The sequence below is a fragment of the Anomalospiza imberbis genome, chromosome 3 (genome assembly GCF_031753505.1).
Source record: "Anomalospiza imberbis isolate Cuckoo-Finch-1a 21T00152 chromosome 3, ASM3175350v1, whole genome shotgun sequence".
NCBI lineage: Eukaryota > Metazoa > Chordata > Aves > Passeriformes > Viduidae > Anomalospiza > Anomalospiza imberbis.
Window position 1 is genome coordinate 104695923 of NC_089683.1, and position 23929 is coordinate 104719851.

General features: G+C 40.0%; 1 protein-coding gene across 7 annotated transcripts in view; it reads right to left on the minus strand.

The window, feature by feature from the left end:
• Positions 1 to 23929, minus strand: part of EML6 (EMAP like 6) — an 86049-nt gene that overhangs the window by 26036 nt on the left and 36084 nt on the right. For 4 of the 7 annotated variants that reach the window (XM_068186211.1, XM_068186210.1, XM_068186208.1 and 1 more), the window contains exons 6-19: positions 22736 to 22871; positions 20518 to 20719; positions 16769 to 16906; positions 15363 to 15619; positions 14105 to 14317; positions 13293 to 13460; positions 12282 to 12391; positions 10329 to 10447; positions 9426 to 9612; positions 8688 to 8793; positions 5841 to 5934; positions 2994 to 3094; positions 1526 to 1728; positions 237 to 348 (exon numbers count right to left, since the gene is read on the minus strand). In XM_068186211.1, the coding sequence (XP_068042312.1) occupies positions 237 to 348; positions 1526 to 1728; positions 2994 to 3094; positions 5841 to 5934; positions 8688 to 8793; positions 9426 to 9612; positions 10329 to 10447; positions 12282 to 12391; positions 13293 to 13460; positions 14105 to 14317; positions 15363 to 15619; positions 16769 to 16906; positions 20518 to 20719; positions 22736 to 22871 (2146 nt within the window). The remainder of the gene's footprint in view (positions 1 to 236; positions 349 to 1525; positions 1729 to 2993; positions 3095 to 5840; positions 5935 to 8687; positions 8794 to 9425; positions 9613 to 10328; positions 10448 to 12281; positions 12392 to 13292; positions 13461 to 14104; positions 14318 to 15362; positions 15620 to 16768; positions 16907 to 20517; positions 20720 to 22735; positions 22872 to 23929) is intronic. The other 3 variants (XM_068186214.1, XM_068186209.1, XM_068186213.1) reach the window with 1 other exon arrangement.

Consider the following 23929-nt stretch of genomic DNA (forward strand, 5'->3'; position numbering starts at 1 on the left):
ATTTCATTAATGAAAACAAAGCTCAATGCCATGAAATAGCAGAACAAACTATAAATGACAAGGAATACAAGAATACATCTTACATGGATCAAACCAGAACATTCCAACACAGAGTAAGTAGTGTGTTGCTGTTCCCTTTGGCTTCTGGTAAGATTTGACACCCAGTCCTTACTCTTACTACCATTTACCACCCTCCACGCACACAGTCCTTATTGAAACACGCTGAAGACCAATACCTTTAGAACTAGCAGAGAGTGCTGCTCTTTTAATAGCATATGTCTTCAGACATCTCTCAAACATGTCATCCCAAAGGGCAACAATTCCATCTTTTCCACCCGTTACAAAGCCCTGCACAATCACAGTAGAAGAACACACACAAATGTCAGCACTCATGGGAGAGATGTAAAAGGACATGTCCAAAGGCACAGTAAAGTCTCCCCTGATTTTTATTCATGTGTCAATCTAAAAATACTGGAGTCTGTACCTATGAGGGAATAATTCAAGAGGACAAGACTTAGAGTTGCTTTTCTAGGGTTATAAAGATTTGCAACCGTATGGAGCACACACTGTTGTAAACAGGAATGCTGGACCAGGACATTTGCCTGCACGTGGGAACAAGCGATGGAAAAATGTGTTTTACCCTGAGAAGAGGCAGTAATTGGCAGAAACAGCTTCTCAAGTTATTCCAAATTCAATTGACTTAACAGATGCTTCAATCCAAGTTCTAATAATGCATCAGGGACCAATTCTCTCATTAATTCCCTGGGTAGATTATCTGGGCCAAGTGGATGCAAAAGAGCATAAATAACTAACCAACAAAAATCTAAGTGAAGAGGATGTTCAGTGCCAAGATCAAACAGAAAAATTGATAGGAAAGCTGGGAACAATCAATTAGGGCCAGAAAGAATTGAGCCACAGGGATCTTAATTGACCTTGATATATAAAAATGTTAACAGCTAACATTCTTCTCATCCTTTACTTTTACAGTTGAAACCACAACCTCAAAAGGGATATTCCATTATCAACATTGTCTTCAAATTGCCAGGGGCAAAACTTCGTCCTAAGCTCATTTGTGTGATGCAAATATTTTGCCATAATTTCTGTTATAGATGTATTGATGCAACCGAAAGAGAATTCTTTCTTTATCTGGAATAGCTAACTCAAAACCCAAAACCTTTGGATATCTAAAGTCTTGACTAAGACACAATGATAATATTATTAAAAATCATGTTTCATATTTTGGAAACTGGTAATGCACGAATATTTTTGAGATCAGCTTGAAGAGGCAATGAATGTTACCCATTACTCTCCTGTGGTTTACACAAACATGAAAACCACACTCCTGAGCAGAGTGAGAAATAAACTCTGAATTTTTAGAGGTCAGGTACCAGTACATGGAACAGGGTGCTTACAAATCCAGGTCTACCAAATAACAGAACTCATTCCTACTGGCTTTGTTTAATCACAAACACATCTAAAATCCATTAGAGTAACAAAAATCAAGGTGAAGGAAGGTGACAGATACCTTGTCCAGTGCATGCATGGCAAACACAGGTCCATCATGGGCCTTCACTGTCCTCAGCAGCAGGGTCTCCTTCCAGATGTAGATGTCCCCGGTGGCAGCCCCAGAGAACACCAGCTCCTCCACACGCCCGTAGGAGACGCTCATCATGGTCTCCAGCTTCCCCACGCTCCCAAACGTGCCCCGTTTGGAGGTGAAGCCTCCACCTGCAAGAGCAGCACTGTTCTGTTTGGGCTTGTAGCCACAGGGCTGTAAGGGACAAATGTTTGACCCCAAGATCTCCTGTGGCTGCCTAATAGCGGAAATGCAGAGAGCAGTCAGTGCACAGGGGAAAAGCACAGCCAAAGCAAGTGAAGCCAGCAATTACAGCTCTGGAGCAGATCAGTCTCAGGTTTTCAGACTGTCTTCCCAAGCAAGAGACAAACGTGGTGAGGAAATGTGCAAAAACAACTACTGCAATGTCTGGCAGGATGGTTTTTGCTCACAGCAGCTTCTGCCATGCTGCTTCTCTGTAGAGGTGACCACAACTAGAAGATTGGTTTAGCTGTCCCCTGGCATCCTGAGCTTTTGGCAGCAGTTTTGCAGAATAAATGGCAAGGTTTGTTCCTCCTCTGGTTGTCTGAAAACCAAATCACCACAGCCTTGCTTTGGGTCAGAAAACAGAAGCAGCCATAAGACCCATGAACCAATGCTTAGACAAAAATACACATAAAATTACAAAATATCATCTTCATAGGTGGCCTTGTGGGCTTCACAGCTGACACCACATTAAGTTCCTATTCCACTGAGCAAATCTGAACTAAAAAGACACCATTTTTAGTGCAAAGAGACTGTTCTTAGAGTAAGATGCTGCTTAATGCACATTCCCACCATGGAATTTGGCAAACAGCAATGCAAGTCTATGTAATCACTGCAAAAATAACCTAAAGACTAAAAAAAAGCAAAAAAAAAAAAATTATTAATCTGAGAGCACCTGAATCACTTGAATGCTTAAACTATGGTATGAAGTATAGGAAGCTCTTAAAATTACCTAATTTTGAGTTGTTCAGAGTACTTGTGTCATGTGTACACATCTAAAAAGTCATGAAGAGCAAAAATCCAGTCCTGAATAAAACATACCCTCAAGCGGAACCTGATTTTCAGGAAGCCAAAGATGCTTGCTTAGGAGAATGCCTTGATATTATGATTAGAATTTAAACACAATTAACTGGAAATTCTTTCCAAGGAGGAAGGAATTTTGTGACATTTGCTGACTCAGAGGTGGGTTTTAACCCCTTTAATATTTTGGTAACTGGCAAAGTTAGTTAAAACTTAAAAAAGTTAAATCTTAAAAATTTAAAACTTAAAAGTTAGTTAAAAGTTAAAAGCTAAAAGAATAAAACAAATTCTTAAACTGGGAATATGATGTTCCTGTATTAAAAATATTCACAAATTTCCATGTTAATCAAATATAAAATATTCAATACAGTACCTGTTTGCTGCCAAAATTTGATGTGCTTCATCCCAACTGTGACTAGTCTGTCCACATGATGTGGATTACACTTCACTACAAATATTTTATCTTTATGGCCCCTGCAATAGAGGTAGACATTTTAAAAGCTTGGCAAGAGATGACTTAACATTTCAAACTAATTAAATCATTGATATAAATCATTTCCCCATCTAACAAAAAGTAGAGAGCCGTATTTCTAATCTGCAAGGGTTTCGTTCTGGGAGTTTGTCTCATGGAGCTGGCAAGAAGAATTTGAGCATACACCATGTGGGAACTACAGAAACGTGAGGAATAAAAATCCTCTCCTACTGAATTTCAGTTCATTTAAGTCATAACAAAGGAGCAGGCAATAAAGGTCAAGGCAATTAAAAGAAGACATAAAGGTCAACGTAGGTATTTAAATGGATGAGAACTCAGTAAGTATTAAAAGACACCCTGACAGGAAAAATGAGGAAGTGTTGAATCTATGGGCTTGAAGATGGAAAATAAAATAATGAATTATAAAACTGGAAGCAATTCACTTCCATGAAGCAGTTCACTCAGCAGCACATTCACCTCCAGGTTTAGTTCTTGGGTAACTAAAGTTATATTTGTTGATGTATTTATGGAAATGTACAAGCTTGGGTCTTATCAAAGGAAAAAATATTCCCAGGTGTAAAGCATTAATTATATCTATGTCAGTGTTTTATAAACCCCCAAAGCAGGAAGCACGAGCTTTTCATCTGCAGGTTTTGTGCTAGGATTAAGTCACTTCTTTCCTGACAGGCTCAGCAGAGCTAGAAAACCACATGGTTCTGAAACCCCTCTCAGGGTCAGTATTCCCTTTTAGTGGACCAGGCTGGATACAAAGCAGCCCTGGCCACCTTTGACATCTGCAGCACATCATTCTGCAGTACAGAGGTGTTTGGTTCCAACTTACTCAATAAGGATTTTAATGGAATTAGAACGGAGCTAGGAAAGCCAGGACAGGGAAACGAGCTGCATAATTTAGCTCTGAAACAATTAAAGCAAATAAATAAGAGTGTTCTTAATGTTGGAAAAAAAAAACAAAACAAACAAAAAAAACCACAAAAAAAAAAAAACCCACCCCAAACAAACAAAAAATAAACCAACCTGAGAAGTCATGCTGAAATAAATCAGCCTAAAAAGATTAAGCAAAAAGAACATTCACAAAAAGTAAATATAACTGCAGAATAAACATAATGAGTGTCTGTATATGGTGAATTGACACCCATTTTTCATTTTTTCATATGGGTCCATATGATTGTAAGGAGATGTTCTTTTATTCTTGTGCGCAAAGGCCACATGAGGGCTTTTGTCTCTCTCTCTCTCTCTCTCTATCCTCCTGTGCTCACCAGAACAGGGGACTTGCCTTTGGGCACTGCTAAAATCTAGACAATGGGAATATTTTAGAAGACACATTCATTTTTCTGCTCTCTGTGAGGACCCTGCATATTTTCAAGATAACAGATTAGCAATAATAGATCCATTCGGTACACGCAGCATTACATGGTGAAAAGAACCCAAGTGCTCCATGTTTTATCTGTCCTGGGAGCACCAGCAGCCAGGTAGTGACACAGCTCATCATTATCTTGTTTTTAAAAGCTTAAAGGTCAGCGTGGGAATATATAAAGTATTTCTTTGCTTGTAAGTCAAGCACAATCTGTCTGGGGACAGCAGAACTGGGATTGCAAAGCCCAGGAAAATGTCACGTTTTACAACACAGCCAGGGCTGTTGCTAAGCAAAGCCTCCAGCACAGATTTTAGACAGGATTTAAACCCTCACTGCCTAATAAAGTGGATGTCTGAGATGAAATTGTACAGCTAACAGATTGTGGTACACACACGTGGAGTAAAACACTGATTTCTTTAGTAATGGTACGCTACTAACAGAGAGTGCTGCCACCAGAAAATCCCATTTCTTCTGCAACATGTCACCATATAGTAATTAAAGTAAATTACCTTTCACAGGCACTTTTTTGCAGCTATACTAACAATTTCTACTGAGCAGTGCTACATTGTGTGGTTGCAGAGATCATATGGAATTCTCTCCTTGCCTTTCTGGTACATGGATCCACACTCACAGGGATTCTGCTCAATCCTAGTGACCAGAGGCACACTTGCTTTGTGCAAGGCTGAGACAGAAAGTAGGTTCTCAAACAGTTTGATTCTCCCTCACTGAACAACTACTGTTGCAATCCAACAGTTGAGTACAAAATAGCAAACATGTAACTTCAATCCAATTCTCCTCCCAGCACTGGTCCCTTCAAGAAAGCGCAAAGGACCCTTCACTGTCGGGCTACTATCTGAGCTCTCAGCTGGCAATTGAAAGAGCAAATGCCTCAGAAAAAGCTGGCTCAGAAGAAAGGCTGGATCAGCAGTGATTGAAAAAAAAATATATATATAGAGAATAGAGTATCATTATTTTTTCTTTTTAGAGAGTGATCTGGTCATTGATGTAAGCCAGCACGTCTTCAAACACATAAAGGAAATGACACCTCTGGTGACTTCTGCCCTAAGCCAGGACACAAAACTGGAAGAAAATATTAAACTTCACTTGAAAAGCCTGAAACAAACTACAGTGGTAATGTGGCTCTCCCAACAAAAAGGATAAGGAACTCCTGACAGAAATAGTTCAGGTTCACACAATTTCCAAACACTGGGCTGTGCATCCCCAGGTTTTTAATCTGGGTATGTTGCTCTGAAACACCATCCTGTTTTCAGAGAGAAATTCTGCTTTACTTCTTTGTTCATAGGAAAAATGTGAATGATGTTATTCAGAAAAAAAAGTAATCAGAGGGGATTTTAAACTGTGGGTATCCTTACCTGGTTGTTGCCAGCTTTTCTCCCTTTTTCCAGTCCCAGAACACAATGGCATGGTTATCATCCAGCCCAACAGATGCCAAACATTTCCCATCAGCTGTACAGAAGCAATACTGACTGTTAAAGGTGCTAAGGCTTTAGCTGAAAATGTAACAAGCAATGAACCAACAATCACATTGCAAACTGAATTTCTAATGATGTATTATAAATGAGGCAAAAAAACCCCCAAATGAATAGTTTGAGAAATTGGAGTTCAGATCTTTCCCAAAGACAGAAACAAAATATTCCTATGTGTAAGCACAAGGAAAATAGGGAGGATCAAACAAGGCAATGAAATTCAGTTTCATAAAGCTCAAGCACTTTAAATTCACGTCGCATTTTATTTGAAATATTTCTGATAGATGATGCTTCTTTTCTCTGCTTGAAATGGTGCAGAGATTTACTAGTGTATGAAATGTTCATAGGCAGGGTGATGAAACTATAAATACGATATAAAATTTTAAGGCTAAAAATAACTGCTGGCTATCTTCGCTTTCACTGCAGGAAAGACACAGCAGGACTGATAATGAGAGGCAGGAAAGCCAGAAGAGAAAATCATCCATAATTCAACAGTACCCAGGAACTCTTGCCACATGTATAAAATAATGATAAACACAACCATCTCTAACAAAGTTTTAGAGACAAACTCTGTCCTGAAATTCTAGAAAATTGATAAAACTGAGCCATGATTATTGCAGCTTATGATAAGACAATTTATAGGGTGTAGGAGGAGCTGATCACCTGCTTGGTTATTTTAACTGCAGAAAAGTCACAGTTGGAGGAAGCAGAGCTGGGTAGAGACTGAACAAGAGCACTGATCTGGGAATGGGCTTCTCACAGAAATGAATGGTGTGAAGGACTCTGGGCTTGGGCATATTTGACGTCAAGAAGAAAAAGAGAGTCACTGGTGTAAATTACTCCATCAGAACTACTGCAGAGTTCATAGGGCTGTAAGTTCTTACAGACTTTAATGACTGAGTCCTACTAGAAGCAAGTCAATAAGGAGAAGGGGAATTTAAGAATAAGGAAGAAAGAAACAGGACCAAGTAGAAGAAGCAGAATAAGGTAGGAAGAAATGAAGTTAAAATACAGGACAAGAAACCAAAACTGAGTTTATTAAAAGAATCCCCAAACAACACAACAATTTAAACTTTATTCACTTGAAACAGGGGTTTCCAAACAATATCCCAAGGTATAAATGTTAAATTAGCCACCAGAGGGCACAACCAAACGTTGCAGGAATGAAATTATCCTCTTGGAATCACAGTGCCATGAGAAGGGTTGCACAAGAAGGATCCAGCTTTCAGAAATGGGGAGCAGCTGATGTTTTAGAGAGGGAATGAGGGCAGAGAGAACTGGGGGGAAAGAGTCAGCTGCTGCATCAACTACAGCCAGAAAAGGTTGGGAGCTCCAGGTTTCTATCTTTAAGCTCCAAATAGTGTGATCTGAACCTAATTTTGAAATCTTTGTTATTAAGACAATGCAAATGCCCTATATAGGGCAGTGCAGCCTCTGATCCTGCAGGGAGGTGTACATTTGCTCAGCTCTTTGTCCCTGTCTATGCCAAGAATCCCAGTTAAAGCCAGTTAGGAATGCAGTGTGTGCATTATTATTGGGATCAGGTCCTAAAGCAACTCTGTTACATTGAGTGGTTGCTACTTTTTAAAAAACATTCAGTATTTTTTTACATATTTATGCCCACAGAATATTTGGCCAGTTTATTCTTTACAGGTACACGGGTTCCAAGATCCAGAATATTCCTACTTGGACAGGAATTTACTTGGTGCTAAAAATGCAAACCACGAAGTATTTTCAAATATAGGAACGTTTGTTCGATTAAGGATCTTAGCAAGAAGTTTTTTGACATCTATACACATTATCTAGTATCAGTTAAATCATCCTTATCCATTTTTCCTCCTTCTGGCACTTTTTCACCTTACATCGTGAGCTTACATACCACAGTGGGTCAGCAATTTCACATTTGAATTCCAGCTCTTGCATGAACACCAGGGCTCCTCTCCTGATAATGCAATATGACTGAGTTCCACAGATTTATCTTTGTGGAAGTCAAACGTCTTTCGTAAAGTCTTGTCTTACAAATGTGATCTACATCCTAATGAATTCTTACCACATTGCTGGAGAGCAGAATGTGAAATAAGCTATGTTTAATTGAACAAAAAAATCAGATCAAGTAGAGGAGAGTTCAGATAAAGTAATCTCTTAATTTTTTTAATAGAAGAAGGGAACATGAATTTTCAAGCCCTTTTATGAAGATACAGTAGCATTTAAGTCCCCACCACATGGATGATATTCTTCAGTGCTGCACACAGGAATTATCCCTTAAAAACTGAGACAGCTTAGGGCAACCAGCTTGGAAAGACAAGTGGGAGAGACAGCAGACAACTGTTTGTCATATTTACTTCTTCTGTAAACTCATTGAAAAATGTGGCAAATGTTAGCAAATGCAAAGAACTGGATGAGCGATGAGCCCAGAGGTGACATTTCCAACTCATTCATATGCTTTGAGTCCCCATCTTGCCTGCTTTAAAATTCTCACACCACCATGTGGACAGTGACCAGAATTCCAGCTGCACACTTGGTATTATCAACTAGACACCACCAAAATCAATCACTGACCGAGTGACCAAAGGCCCACAACTGACTTCACTACACACACTATTTTTATCCCAAGTCAGCAACCTTCCATGTAAAATTGGTACTGGCTGTAATTTTGCACCTCTTTGAATTAACATTGCATCACAAGGACTGCTTTTAAATTAATAATTTAGATAAGCATAGGCAGTAGCTTACCTGAAAAATCCAGTGCACACACTCCTCTCTGGTGCTGGCCTTTGAGCAATGACAAACATTTCAGGGTCTGGGTGTCCCAAACATGGATAGCAGCATCTCTTCCAACCTAGATCAGAGGGTTAATTGGGGTCTCTGCCCACAGAAGTTCAAAGCACACCAATAACAGTAATTAGCATTATCCTATCATTAAAACCCTACAGAGGTTTGTCATTCGCCCTTATTTAAATTTTTCAAGATTTATTTTCTCATTCAGAGAAATATCAGTGGACGGTCTCTAAAACTACTACTGTTCAGTGGAATATTCATGGTATCATTTATCCTGATGTCTGAATGCGTATGTATACACTGAATACATCATATTCAGTACCAGATATCATGAAAGTGCCCATCAGCTTTTATCTGAGCAAGGCTGTTGAAAGCTCATACAGTACAAAAATACTGCAGCTGAGTCATGAAAGTCCAAAATCTTCTAGGAGGGAGCTAAAACGCAGCTCCTGTGTTTTAAATGAGAGAGAAAAAGTAAATATAAGACTTTTGAAGGCCACAGCACAAGACTGGCAGTGCTTATGTTATATAGGAATGGTTTCATAATCACCCCCAACAGTTTTGGCAGGGAAATAGGAAAAACCATTCAGTTTGCCCGTATTTAGGAGGAAACAATACACTTAAGGAAAAAGAGAATGGCATTTTTTCTAATTCTATATGAAAATAGCATTGCTATCACTTTGAACTCCCCACCTGCCCAGTAGCCACATAGTCCTTGATGGGGTGGATGCTGAGGCTGAGGATGTCGTCGTCGTGGCCGAGGTAGAGGCGCTGCGAGTGCTGCTGCCGGTTGTAGACGACGGCCACAGCGGCGATGTGATAAACCACCTCCCCTGCCTGCGTGTAGAACAGGTTGTTCCTGCAGTCATAGCCCCTGTACCTGCAGCAAACACCAAACACCTCGTGGCTGCCCCACAGCTGCTCGGGAAATCTGTGCTACAAATCATTTGAGTGTTAAAGGAAAGAAGTTCTGTGGTGACAGCTTGAGCTCGGAAGTATCACAGAGACTGCTCCCCCCAAGAGCAGGAATTCAGGAATCTTTTCAAGGGTTACTTTGCACTCAGTTCCTAAATCAGCACTGATTTCACAAAAAGGCTCTATCTTTTACAGAGAATTGTGTCCAGGTAAGCGTCACAAAGAATTGGATTGGAGCAGAAATCTATCAGGCATTTTAACAAATCACAGCTATCAAAAGCAATTAACAGAGAATCCAGGAAACATCAGGTGGAGTGAGCAACAAGTATAAAATGTAATTTCATAAAACTCAACAGTGATGTATTATTGATCAGTGTTATAAGTTTCCCCTGTTCCTTAGCAAAGAGAATCATGGGATGGTCTGGGCTGGAAGGGTCCTGCCATAGGCAGAGACATCTCCCACTGGACCAGGCTGCTCAGAGCTCCATCCAGCCTGAAATACAACTGAAAATAGAAAATCTATATCTGATATTCTAAGAATTACCACAGTAACAATGACAAACAAATTAACTGTGGGCAAGCACCAAAAAATGCTTTGCTTATGCTCTGATACGAGTTGTTAGAACACCCCAGCAATGTTCATCAACCAGAAATAGCAAATATTATTTGATATTACTCTACCCATGTATAAACTGCAGTTTCAAGCTGTCCTCGGGCGCTCTCTCTCTCTTAAGGAAGGGCACAGAATGGTTTTTCTCTTTACTTTGCTGTTTCAGCTGAGGTAGGTCTTCTTTGTAAACCTAAAGAAGAAATGCTTAAGTTAACTGCACGTCTCTGGTTTTCTAAATATTTGTATGTGTGAGTGAATGTGACTTTAAGCATGAAATTTAATATATGCTAATGTGATGTACGGTGGTTACAATGCAGAGCCAGGCACTATTGTCCCCAGCCTTCAGATGATGATAAATGTTTTCTGGACAATGAATTCTCCTGGTCTGAGTGGCCCAGAACAGCAATCTGGAGCAGCAGCAGCAGAGTGTACTCTTTCTAGAAGATTCCAGTGTCACTTAGTGTAAAAAGCAATGCAAATGGTGACTGGGAGTCTCCAGGTGTTTTTTAATTTTAATTTCATCTGTGATTCAGTGACCAAGCTCAAAGCTGAGTATGAAGAACTACTTCTATCTCAGGATTATGGTGAAATACACAGGAACCAAAACCACTTCGATGACCTGCCAACGTGTCCAGAATCCCAAAGTACAATTACAGATCTATAAATACACAAAATACTTTCCATTTAAACACTTTAGAAATGCTAAAACTCTGTGGAGATACTAAAGGTGTTTGAAGCATTCCCAAACAAAATCCATCACAATGCTGAAATGTAGCTTTAGTGCTTGTTTTCTGTGCCAACATTTCTTGGACAAATGGACAATGAAATTTCCACTCCCACAGAAATCTACCTGACTTCCAAGAAGCAACAGTGGATTTTTGGGAGAAAGGAAAAGAAAGAAACAAACTCAGTGAAACAAAATACTGGGGCATCATCTTCTGATGCATCTCAAAATGTAGTATCCTCTCTGCTGCTTCAGCCATAATATTAAAAATAAAAAAACCCCAAACCAAACCCCAATTCTCAAAATAAGATTAATGGTTTTGTTTCCCTACACTTTTGCCAATTTTTTCCTTTAACAAAATGCCAAATGAAGCTTCTTCTTGGGGCTGTCTCACATTTCCCATGAAAGATGCTATTTTAAAGATGCTTCTGGTTTTCCATGCATTAACCTGCTTGGAATATTGCTGTTGAACTGCCTGCAATGATATTGTCACTAGTAGTTTTTCAACCCAGACGTCCTTTTTGACATGCAGACTGTGTGGAGGAGGATGACGACTGATTTGAATACAGATGGAAAATCAGGAGGAGGGGAGGAGGAGAATGACCAGCACTCCAGTGAAACTGGGAGTGAATGAGAGAGAAGGGAGAGAATTTGGAAAAATCTGTTTAATTTGTCAATCATGATTGATCTCTGTAATAAACAGGTGAAAGAAACTGTTGGCAGAAGGATCTATGCAATTTATTGTAGTCTAGAAAATGAGGTGAAAATGTGAAGGATGCCCTTTCCTAAAGCCTGGAATGTTAGAGGTGAACATCCCACATTCCAGAAAGCAGCCCCGTGGCAGCCATTAAATCCCTTAAATCAACACGAACCAACTTACGCTGTGATTTTTCCCCTTAATACAAGATCCCAGTCCTGCTCTGAGGAATTTCTGACCTTTCCCCACTGCAGCTGAGAGGTCACTGGACAAGAGGACAGGCAATACTCAACTCAAATGACAAGAGCTCCTGGAATCAGGTTCTAGTGACTTGTAAATAGGTCCAAATCACAGAGTGGTTTGGGTTGGGAGGGACCTTAAAGATCACCTTCCAATCCCCAAAGCACTTGTGAATTCTTTTCTCCAAACCCTTTCAAATTCTCATCTCCAGCTCAAGGGTTTATGAATATTGGTTGCATAATCAGCTGAATACCATCAAAATAACTGAGAACAGTCTATGAGTCAGCAGTAAAGTTCCTCTCTTTGCTGAATAGTGATGGGAACTTGCCAGGTAATTGGCCCTGTGTGTTATTTCACACTCACCTGGCGATCATAGTTGATTTGAGCTTCCTGCTCAATGTCAGAATCCAACTCTGGCACGTCGGATAGATCTGAATCTGATTCCTCACTGTAGGAATCAACACCACCCTCTGCTTTAAATAAAAGAAAAATCAATATACTGAACACATAAAAGCATAGGAAAATAGTATGTGATATTTTTATATAATTTAGACTATGGGCAAAGCAGTATTCAAGAAGTCTGGAAGCTCAAGCAGCTTGTAAAAGTCATGGGGGCTGACTGAATGTGTCAGGCTTCATTTCTGTCTCTCCTGTTTCCCTCCCCGGGGCAGGAAGGTGGCAGAGAGAAGCAAAATCACTGAGCAGCTACTGGTACAATTCCAGCATCAGAGAATTCTGCTTTCAAAACAGGGTCTGGAGAGCAGACACACAGAAATGACAAATAAAAGCTTTCACTGATCACTCTTTGTGCTTAAAATATTTGCTGTAATGTAGATAATTTACCAAATTGTGCAGGTACAGATGAAATTTTTCCCTTCTGCTGCAGGGAATCGCGATTTTAGCAACTACCATGACACAGCTCATTTGGCTTTGGTAGGATATTATAAAGATCATGACAATAACAAGAAGAATATATGAAGTACAGCTACTGCAAAAATATGAGAAATTTGTTGTGAGACGTGAGATTGCATCGAAAAATAAAATTAAACATGTGTAGTGTGACTTCTGAATGCAAGTTAGATGGCTAAGGTTGAAAATTTAATTATCCAGTCCCTGTAAATGTCTTCTTTCACACACTTTGAGGAATGCTGCTTATGTATTCCCAGACACAAATATTGCAGACTGCAGCAGTTTTTAATGCGGCCCAAACCAAGGCTTGTCTTTGAAAGCTTCAATGTCTCAAACATGCTGAGTATATGCAATTCCAAAGAATTATGATTTTTTTTTCCTGTTAAATCAATAAAAACTCTTCCAGCAGTGCTGCATTCTCTGCTGATTTAATTGAATGAATACTTGAACAGAAATGATGTTTACCTTGTGGAGAGGCTTCCAGGATGCCATTGGTTATCCCTTCTGGAACAAATCTCCACTGAAAAACGGAGTGATCAGCACCTCCCGTGCTCAAAACCCACTGGAAATCATGGGACCAGCGCACATTGGTGACATGGGCTGAGTGGCCAACATATTTCCTGAATTTAGCTCCTGAAAGCAAGAGGAGAACCGCTGATATGTAAGGGGAAAAATTAACCTTATAACTAATGAAGTTAGATTCCTAATAGAAACATACACTTGTGAAATCTGAAAACCAAAAAATACTCAAATACCTCTTTTGATATGGTGATACAAAAGTAATTATGATATAAAAATAAGTAGTATAAAATAATATGGATGATATCTTCAGTTGTCAGAAAAGTACTTCAATCTTGGCAAGAAGTACCAGACACACACAAGGTTTAATTTTCACCTTTCTGGCCATGAATGCCAGTGTGAACTCAACACATTCATTACATTTTTCCTAAAACACAAATTTTGAAAATACACCGAGATGTGATATCAAATTAAACACTGAAGCTCACAGAAAGGCAAAAGGTCGTTTGATTTGGATTGCTGGCTTTATGCTTGGTACAGTGCGAATCCTGAGGAAGCAGGCACACATTCTCAACACTTTTCAAAACAACTACACAGAGAGGGTTGAAGTCTGGTCTCGGTTTCCACTAATACTTGCAGGAACTGTGCACACACTAATTGGAATTTTACACCAGAATGAAAAGCCATCATTAGAAAATACACTGATAGGGTGTTGAGGTAAAGCTTGCATTTTTCAGCCATACAAAATTCCATCTTACCTTTCTTTAGGCACGGAAATCTGAATAATTTCACCAGCCCAAAGTCATCGCCAGTCACCAGCACGGAGCTGTTGTAATTCCCATCCACAGAGTTGACATCTGTGATGTTTGTGTATTTTGGCCAGATTCCACTCACTTCAGATCCTATCACACAGGTCCATGAGGCCCAGTGAATTCCTTTGATCTCATCTTTGCTCGTCAGATGCTTCCCAGCTGAAAATGTGCAGGTGAACAACCAATTTCATAATTTGCTTTTTAGAAACTCTGTTTCTTTTCATCATATTTATCTGGGTGTTCTAGCTGTAATTAATTTTTAACCTCAATTAAGAAGAGTCAAAATCTTCTTTAAATTACTATAATCTCTCATTTGTGGTGTTTGAGGACATCACACATCTGAGGAGTTCTAATGCAGCTGCATTAGAAATAATTAGAATACTAATGAGAATTAGTATGCTAATTAGGATTGGCATGATAAAAACATATGAAAGTGGAAAAACTTCATCATTCCAAATCTACCGAAGAAATGCCTTCAGTAGAAAGTACTGTGAATAGCATGAGTCCCTAGAACACTTTCAAGTGCTAAAAGGTTAATAATACACAATTTTAAATCATGCTTATGTGTTAGTAGGAGTTCTTCATCCACATCAAGTCCCTGAAATGTGAGTATTTGGTCAGTCAGCCATTCTGTGGTACTTTTTACTTACAGGGGCTGGTTTAGAGTTGATTGAAGGCTGCCAAACTAGCTCAAAAGAGCACAAAATTTTATTTCTAAAGCTCTCTTCTGCAAAAGTTTCCTCTAAATATTAGAAAGCATTCTCAAATAAGAGTGAGAATAAGCCAATTAGTTATCAGTGTTGTTTCTACTAACAAGCTTTTACATGGAGAACCTCAGCAATTCGAGCTGACTCAAACAGTTCTCCTATTTTTAGTTACATTTTTAAAAACATTCTGATCACTAACAGGAATCATTCATCAAGGAAGGACAATAGGGACAGAGGGGCTTTGGAAGTTACCTGAGAGTGAGTCAACCTGTAAAAGCTGCTATGAAAAAAGACAATTTACACAGCAGAAACAGCTTTTCCTTAAAGCTGAGGATATTTAGTGAGTACTGATTTAAAAAATGAGCAGTGGGTATTCCTCTATGTTCCAGCCAGGAAACTCCACTTTCACTTGTAATATTTTTATCATATTTGTGATGTTCTCTTCAAACCAAAACCAAAATTTAATTGTTCAGAATACGAGCTCCTTGTAAACTTACAGGGCATCTTGTAGAAGAGCCTCTCTCCAGCGCCATCATTGGTCTGCAGGAACTTGCTGTCCACAGACCAGTCGATGTGGGTGATGAAACTGGAGGATTTGTTGCATTCCCCAATTTTTTTGTATCTCTGCGCGACGGCGTAGATGTCCACGGGCCCATCGTTGGAGCCCACGGCCAGGTAGGAGCCATCTGGGGAAAACTTCATCTCATGGATCACCTCCTTGCGGTCCTTGATGTGAACCACCTCGGTCATGTCCCTGCAGCAGCCAGAGGGGAGAATGACAACTGGAAACCCGGGAATTTGCAATCCACAGATAAGCAGATAGATGCACTGAATAATCTGTACAACAGAAATTAGATTTCACTTTAAATATACTTTTTTTTTAGTGGATAACTTCCTATTGCTTCCATTGATTCTAAGCATTTTTAAGCATCAGGTAGAAACCACTCTGCCTGTCCACAATGTTCTTCATTCTCTTCAACTGCTCTAATGAAGTACTGCTAGCAGGCATCCAACCCAAATTTACTGAGATACACTTTGTGAGTGTATCTTTTAAATCCTGACACAGAGCGCTGTTAAAAGCAGGGTCCCGAAAGGAGAAGCATTCCTAAGGCAAGACAGAGATTTCTAGGAGGCATCAGACAAAGGACAAGATTACTGGGAGACAAAGATGATTAACTTCTTTAGAAAAATAGTCATTGGGAAGGCTTTTAAATGAATATGAACAGCTCATTTAAGTTTTGTTAAAGTCATTAAAGCAGGGCATTATAGGGGTTTTCCCAGGCTTTTCCCTCCTGTCAGTTTGGAGTTCCAAGTATTTTAAGTTTATGTTTGGCAAACATAAGGAGAATAGTCAGGAGGGGATAAACTCTTCCAGGTATCAATTAGAACAGCTTTTGTGTTTTGAAATCACACTGGGGGTTTGGCTATTTCACTCTATGGCAAATTTAAGGCTTTACCTGCTTTTGTGTGCCCTCCATAACAGCATTTCAGACAGAAAATGCTTAAGATGCAGCCATGTAGAAAAAGGCTTTCCACTTACACAAAATGTAGAATTCACGTTTATCTTGAAAATACTTTGAAATGTCTTTTGATCACCAATTATTTTGCCCAATATGTGTATGACAGGAAATAAATCATCAGTGAAGATCCCTCTCCAAACTATGTTCTCTCTGTTATACAGATTTCTTCCCACTAAATACCTGTATAATTCAGCCTACAGGAAAAGAGCCAAACTTGAAAATCTTACATTTTATCAACATTATTCCTAAGAGATAATATTTTGAAATTAATTATAGATTTTCTCCTCTTTGCCAAACTACCACCTCTTAAAAGGGATATGGATGCATCCGCAATTATAATTTCTTTTTCTTCTGATAAGACACCCAGTGATTTTTCAGCTTACCTTACTCTGAGGACAATGAAGGAGCCATCCTTCATCCCAAGTGCCAGCTGGGATCCATCAGGACTGAAGGACACGCTCCGTACGGCCTCTTCCATATTGCAGCGAGCGATCAAGGCGTGGTCAGCAAGGCTCCACAACCTGCCCCAAAGGGAAGGGAAAGCAGGAGGGGGCTTTTCCTGACTGCCCAGGATTTGGGTGTCTTCAAGAGGAACCCCAAAGGTCTAACTCAGCTGGGAAAACCACTTGCACACACCCCTTGTGTTAATATTGTGTAAAGGACTGAGCTCCTTTCAACCTGAACACAACTGTGGTAGAAGAAAACAGAGTGAAGCTCAATTACATCATCATTTAGCATTATTTCCTAACTTCACTTATCTGATTGAATTCCCCAAAATGAATAATAAAAATGAAGCTCTTGTAGACAGGAAGGGCCAATGCAGCTCAGAGTGAAATTTCCACTGAAAGCAACACTCAGGGAGCATCAACATTTCAACCACAAGGGACTTTCTTGTCCTAACTCTGAACGAGCTAGGAGACAAAACTGCATATTGATTCCCTCATTCGTATCAATGCAATGAAAAAGAATCAACCAGTAAATTATATCCTAAGATAAAGGCATATAATGCCCCTATATGTTTCTGAAGGAATGGGGAGGAGCTTCCCAAATCACTACAGGTTGACCCCATCAGATCTCAGTAGTCTGCAAGACTTAGAAATTTAAAGAACAATTTAAATAATGGGGAAATATGCATAAAAGACCTCTCTCAGGGCAGAGAAATTAAGACAACAGTACCCAACTATCTTTGTTTTGAGGATAGAGTCATCAATGTAATGTATTGATAGCATCTTCAGTAAAATACCTGAATTATGAATTAGCAGATGTGATTATGTGCTAAACTGGAGAAAAGAACAATTTGTGCAAGAACTGCAACATGACACTGGACTGAGTTGTAGATCAAAGCTGGACAGAAAAGAACACCCAGGCTGGATGAGAGATCCTACTGTGAGTTATAGTAAAAGCTCTAGAACAGTAACAATTCCTATTTTTACTGAAGGCACTAGCACCAAGGATGTGGATGCCAGTGAGCTCGGCTCTGCACAGGGAGCTGGGAGGCACTGGGAGCACAAGAGGCTCCAAAGGAGAAGTTGTTCTGTTGCTGACACTGGAACAAACAGCATAAACACAACTTGGATGGAGCCTGAACAGAAGGTGGGAAATAAATGAATGTAGGACATTAAAACTGTTTTCAAAGACAGACATGAAGTAGGATCAAGAATCTTGCAGTCTCACAAGGCAGAAGCTGTGAGCCCAACATAACAAGAATGAACCAGAAAGGCTTTGGAAAGATTTTGAGGAAAATTGTTGCTCCAAAATAATGTTGCTTCCTCATGAATCAGTTTGTCCAATACTCTGGAAGCCTAATTGCAAAACATGACAGTTTGTTTAATAAATGTAATAACTAATTATCTATGCCTTCAGAGAATGAAATTTTTTCCCCATTCCTGTGGTAAGAGACAGGGAACAGGCAGCTTTCCTAGTTGAGATGGTTTGCTTTGGAAATTTAAAATGTTAGAAACCTATATTTGGCTAGAGACTTCTCTCAGTTGGGCTAGGGAAAAACACAGTAACTCCCCTTCTCATTCAGACATCCCAGACACAAGAATACCATCTGACTCACTAAATACTTTTATTTCTAAACCAATTTAGATTTCTATTACATACCCACTCTTTGAAAAATACTGTGATAATCAAATACTAAGAAAAATTACCCAATGAAGGGCAATACAGAAACATCACTGATGATGCAATTAAATATTACAGAAAAATTGTAGGAAAATCCTTTTGTGTACTTTTTTATCCTAATGAAAGTATTTATACATTTCACTGGAATTCCTCACATGAAGCCATAGTCTATAAAAAAATCCCACTAGCATTCAAATCTCACCCTCTCTAGTGCCGAAACAGCTCAAAGATGTGTGATGTTGGGCAGCAAAATCTCTGCACGCTTGAGAGAATGGCACATCCAAAGGCATCAGGGATATCATAATTGCTCCAACAGAGATAAGAATGGTAAGAGCAGCACTAATCAAGGTTTGATGTGCACACAGATGCTGCAGCGCTTCCTGCAGGGACAAGAGCTGGGTCAGGCTCTGAGTCAGCAGCACCTTCTCCAGCTCCAGGAGCTGAATTACTCTGCTCACCACGGGATGAGCCCAAGACAAGAAATCCCATCTTAGTGGGGCTTATGGGCTTGAGGGCAGTGCAATGCTAATCCCAGCTTTGCAGCCCTTCCTCCAGAACTGACCTGCATCCTGCCAGGACACTTGTGCCTGTCTGCAACACTGGACAGGCAAACCCCAGCAGAAGAGACCATTCATGCATTGCAGAAACTGAAAGAAATAACCCTCCTGTGGGAAGCAGGGAGAAAACACAACTGTAGAGAACAACTGGCAGTTCTGTGGGTTTCACACTTGGATTTTAATTGGGGTTAGAATGAGATGAGGGGTGGCAGGCATAGGAAACCAGTACAAGTGAAAAGACTGAAAGGGAAGAAAAAATCCCAGCTGAGCAGCAAGCCTCAAGGCAGAGGTGAATCATAATGTGCAATCTGAAGGAGCAGTAGTCAGAAACTGAGTATATGGTAGGAGATGGATCTTTGGCACTCAGGAAAATCCCCATCTCTTTAATCACAGGTAAATAATCAGTTCCACTGGGCAGAGTCCATGCTCAGGTGAGAACACACAGCAGCTCTGTGGGTGTGGACTCAGGAAGAGTCTGAGCTGGACCTCCAAACTCTACGGCCAAGTCTTACTAAGCACAGTAAAATGCCTTTTTTCCCCCAGAGGTTAATCAATATGTCTGCTTTTAACACAGACAGGAAAAGGAGCATCCTATTTGTGACAATGTCCACAAATATGTGGACAAAACTTAAAAACGCTGCTGCAAAGCCTCAAGACACAAGTGGTGTAACTAAACACAGGATCACAGAATATCCTGAACTGGAAGGGACCCATCAGGATCACCAGTCCAGCTCCTGGCCCTACACAGACACCCCAATAATCCTATTCTGTGCATCCCTGGGAACGTTGTCCAAAAACTCCTGGAGCCCTGGCAGCCTCGGGACTGTGACCATTCCCTGGGGAGCCTGGTCAGTGCCCCCCCACCTCTGGGAAAGAACCTGTTCCTAATATGAATTCTAAACCTCCCCTGACTCAGCTCCAGCTGTTCCCTTGGGTCTTGTCACTGATCACAGACAGAATTGATCAGTGCCTGCCCCTCCATTTCCTCTTATGACGTCGGTGCATTTTCATTAATCTCATTTGCTGGCATTTTAACTGAATTGGTTTTAGATCAGATTTCCTCAACACTCAAGGCTGAGGCAGATACCTTCTGAGTAAAACACTAGACAAAAATATTTAGGCTTTAAGCTTGTTGTTTCATATTACCAGAAGAGAAGTATGAGGTTCCCATTCCCCATTTAGATCCCCTGTACACAGCAGGATTAAATCAATAATATAAGCAGAAGATATAAATCCAGCACATTTTGAACATAAAGTCTGATTATTTTTACACGATGTGTGGCACCCAAATATGAAAACAGAAGAGAAAAAACAAATCTGCTGAGAAAAAAACAGGGGGAGGGGGAATGTTGTCTTAACAAAGTCTTACCATAAGGCCAGCAAGTCAATCCATTACAAATTAAGGTGCATCTGAAGTAATGAAATCAACAAACCGAGTGCAGCCTTACCGCACGGAGCGATCGTCGCTGCCAGTGACTGCCAAAGGCTTCTTGGGATGCACTGCCAGGGCCCAGAGCTCCCCCTCACAGTGGCCCTGCATGATCAGCATGGGCTTGTCCCTCTCCCTCACGAGCACCTCGAAGATCTCGCTGTCCTGCGTCCCCGCCAGGAGCCTGTCGGCTTTCCAGCACACGCTGCGGATGGACAGGCCTGGGGGCACAGCGGGAGCTGCCCTTAGTGCCAGCTGTGCCAGGGGACCACAGCCAACACTGCTGGAATTCCAGAGGCCATTCCCAACTGACACCTTGGCCATGGGGGTCACACAGAACATCCCAGCTGATTCAACGCTCAAGGCAGTTCTGTCAGATTTTCTCCATTTGGCACACAAAGAGAAAGCTCAAGCCTGGGAAAACGTGCTTGCTGCCCACCTTGGGAATTTAAAAACCAGCTCCATTTCACAGGATTTAAAGATCTAAATTTTATATTAGCCAAGGGGTTCCTGTGACTGAAGCTGGTTTATACCTTTTTCCAGTGCTTTACTTTTTCATGCATTCAAATAAAATTTTAATGGTGAATTTAAATGGTTTGTGCCCAATTTATCACACTTCTCCACTTTAATCAAAATGGATTATTAAAAAAAAAAAAAATTAAAAGACATCCCTCCTCCCCAAACCAAGAGAATTTTGCTTTGTATAACTTTAAGAGAACTTGATCTTACTCCACAAATCTGATCCCTACTTTGCAGTTGGAATTTTACTGACCACAAGCTTAAAAACACCCTCTCAGCAGGCCGATCAATTTGGTAGCACTCTCTGGTCAACTGCATGCAGGGTTTGTATTTTCTGTTCCACTACATGAAAAAAGTTTGGATAACAGATCTAGATGCTGTGAGATGTGAATGAATAAAAAAATCCATTTGTCATGCAGTCAAGGTCACCCACATCATCCTTTTCACATTTTTTGGAAAAAAATACATAATGCACTGAAATACAGGTCACATAATAAAATATTCTCATCTCCTGAGAAGGCTAAATTAACCCTAATTTATTTTCTTGTCCATTTCCAACAGCTTTTAATTTTTCTAATGCCATTTTATGACTTAGCTAAATTCATACTGAGGTTCTGACTTTCATCTTCTTCTTGGTACGCACCAATGACCACACAATGGAATTCAGATCGGGATTTGGTGGAAGATGGACATTGTTAAGATTTAGGATACAAACACACCTTTGGATGCGGGAAAGGCAATGTTCTCTGTGAACATACTGCACGTGAAGAAAGATTATCTGCTCTCAGGGTTTATCTGACAGACAATGCCTTTGCAAAATGCTTTGGAAAAATAACAGGAAGAGAGGGACAGAAGGTCCCAGGTAAGCATTAAGGCTCCACCACTGCTCGAGGCTACAGATGTGCTTAAATTCATCAGTGCCAATGACAACTAAAAATGAAGCCCCAATTCCAGAGGTTGGGAGTAGCCTCAAAGGCAGTTTTCACTTGCCCAGATCTTTGCTTTTTGGTTATTTGTTGCCACTGTTTTCTAGACATTCATGCTAAACGTTATGATTCAGGCTGCAAAAAACTACATAAAGCCAGGAGTGCAGAGCACAGGGACTGCTGCTTGAGTGTCTTGGACAACTTTTTGAGGGCTGAATTCCATGAGTGAACACTACACCCTTGATAAAGTGTGCATTGTGACCCATGAGATTATAAGTGCTTCAAAGCAAAAAATAAAGTGATGACTGAGCTCACAGGAAGCAGGATTAGATTCAACAAATGTGATTATCACCAATTCAATAACATTCTCTCCAACAAATCTGCCAAGTGCTACCATTCCAACTGCATGAGTGGAGTGTTCAGATGGTCAGCATCTCTGAGTATCGGGTTCCAAAAACCTCAATTAGTTAAATGAACTGCAAGTAATTAATTAATTAAGGATTGGCTGACTTCATTCTCCCATCTTAAGGTGTGTTTAATTAGTTCTCACTTATCTTCTTGCATTTGCATGGTGGGGAGCAGTGATTTCATCCCTGTGCTTATACCATGAACCATGGAACACTCCACAGGTTACAGAAATGTCAGAGAGGGAAGGGAACACAGATCCAAAAATAAATACATCCATTAAGTAAAAAAATCAGCAGTATGCAAAGACATCTATGCTTCACATTAAATGCTGTCACAATCCGTTATCCAGATATGTGAAAAACCATTAAAGGAATAGCTCATTACCTTTGTATCCTTGTTCAGTCTCCCTGAGATCAATTTTAGTAATTGGTTTGAACTCAGTGTCCCACAGCCGAATGCAGCCATCTCTCCCTCCAGTGGCAAAGCCTTCTTCACAAGCATACATACTAAAAATTCCAGCCTGTCAACCAACAGCCCAAGTTTTAAAGTTTTAAAATTAAACAACCAATTTAAACACACAAAGCAAACGTTTTCAAACAGACTCTTGTTAAAGGCCAGAAACTGCTGGGCACAAAAGTGTTGCCCATCCAGAAAGCAAACCAGCAAACACAGCTTTTATTTCAAGTGCTCCATTCAAGTGGTTTATGTAGAAACCTTTGTGCAAATAGCAGTGACACAGCCTATCTGCAGAACTTCAAATTTAGGTTTGGTAATATTATGACAAGGACAATTGAATAACTAGTGGAGCACTTGAAGTAGAGAGTTACCTGTGATAAACAAAACCAAGCAAACAAGCAATACAAATATTCTTACAGGAGCAGAGGTGACTGAGACATTCTTTCATGAACTCAGTTCAGACATCGTTTGGAATCAAACAGGAACTGAAAGAGTGTCAATTCATTCTCTTTGTTGAAAACAGCTTTCTATCTCAGTTTGAATTTCTCCTTGGTTTTGAAAATGCCTCATGATTATGCTGAACGACCTTGGAATAGTTCAAGGAATGCCTGCTAAGTCAGTATTTTATCAGGAAAACCTTGGTTAGGAGATAAGTTGAGCTGCATGGAGATAAATACACTGGAGAGAAGACCTCAATTTTCAAACTGGGCTTGTGCAATGTCTTCATAAATTAATATTTCTAATTATTAATTATATAGAGATTGCATGTTAGCAATGCAAACTCCATAATTCATCACATTATGTAGAAAGAGGTTGTATTTAATAATTTTAATGAATCTAACTAAAATTCTGCAAACAGAATTCTACTACTGTACTACAGGGGGTTATTGCTTGCCAAAGACATTCCTGTGTTATTGTAGTTTCATGGTAGTTCCTCAGGTAAAATGTCCCACTGACTCCATTCTCTCTGATTTCATAAATTAGGGATTACTTTTGTAATTAATCAGTACTTAGGTCTCATTTGAAGAGGTCCTACAAATCCTGATAAACTGTCACCATAACTAATTTTGTTAGATCTGAAAAAAAAACGTTATTTTTACAGTGCTCTTTCTAGAACAAAAC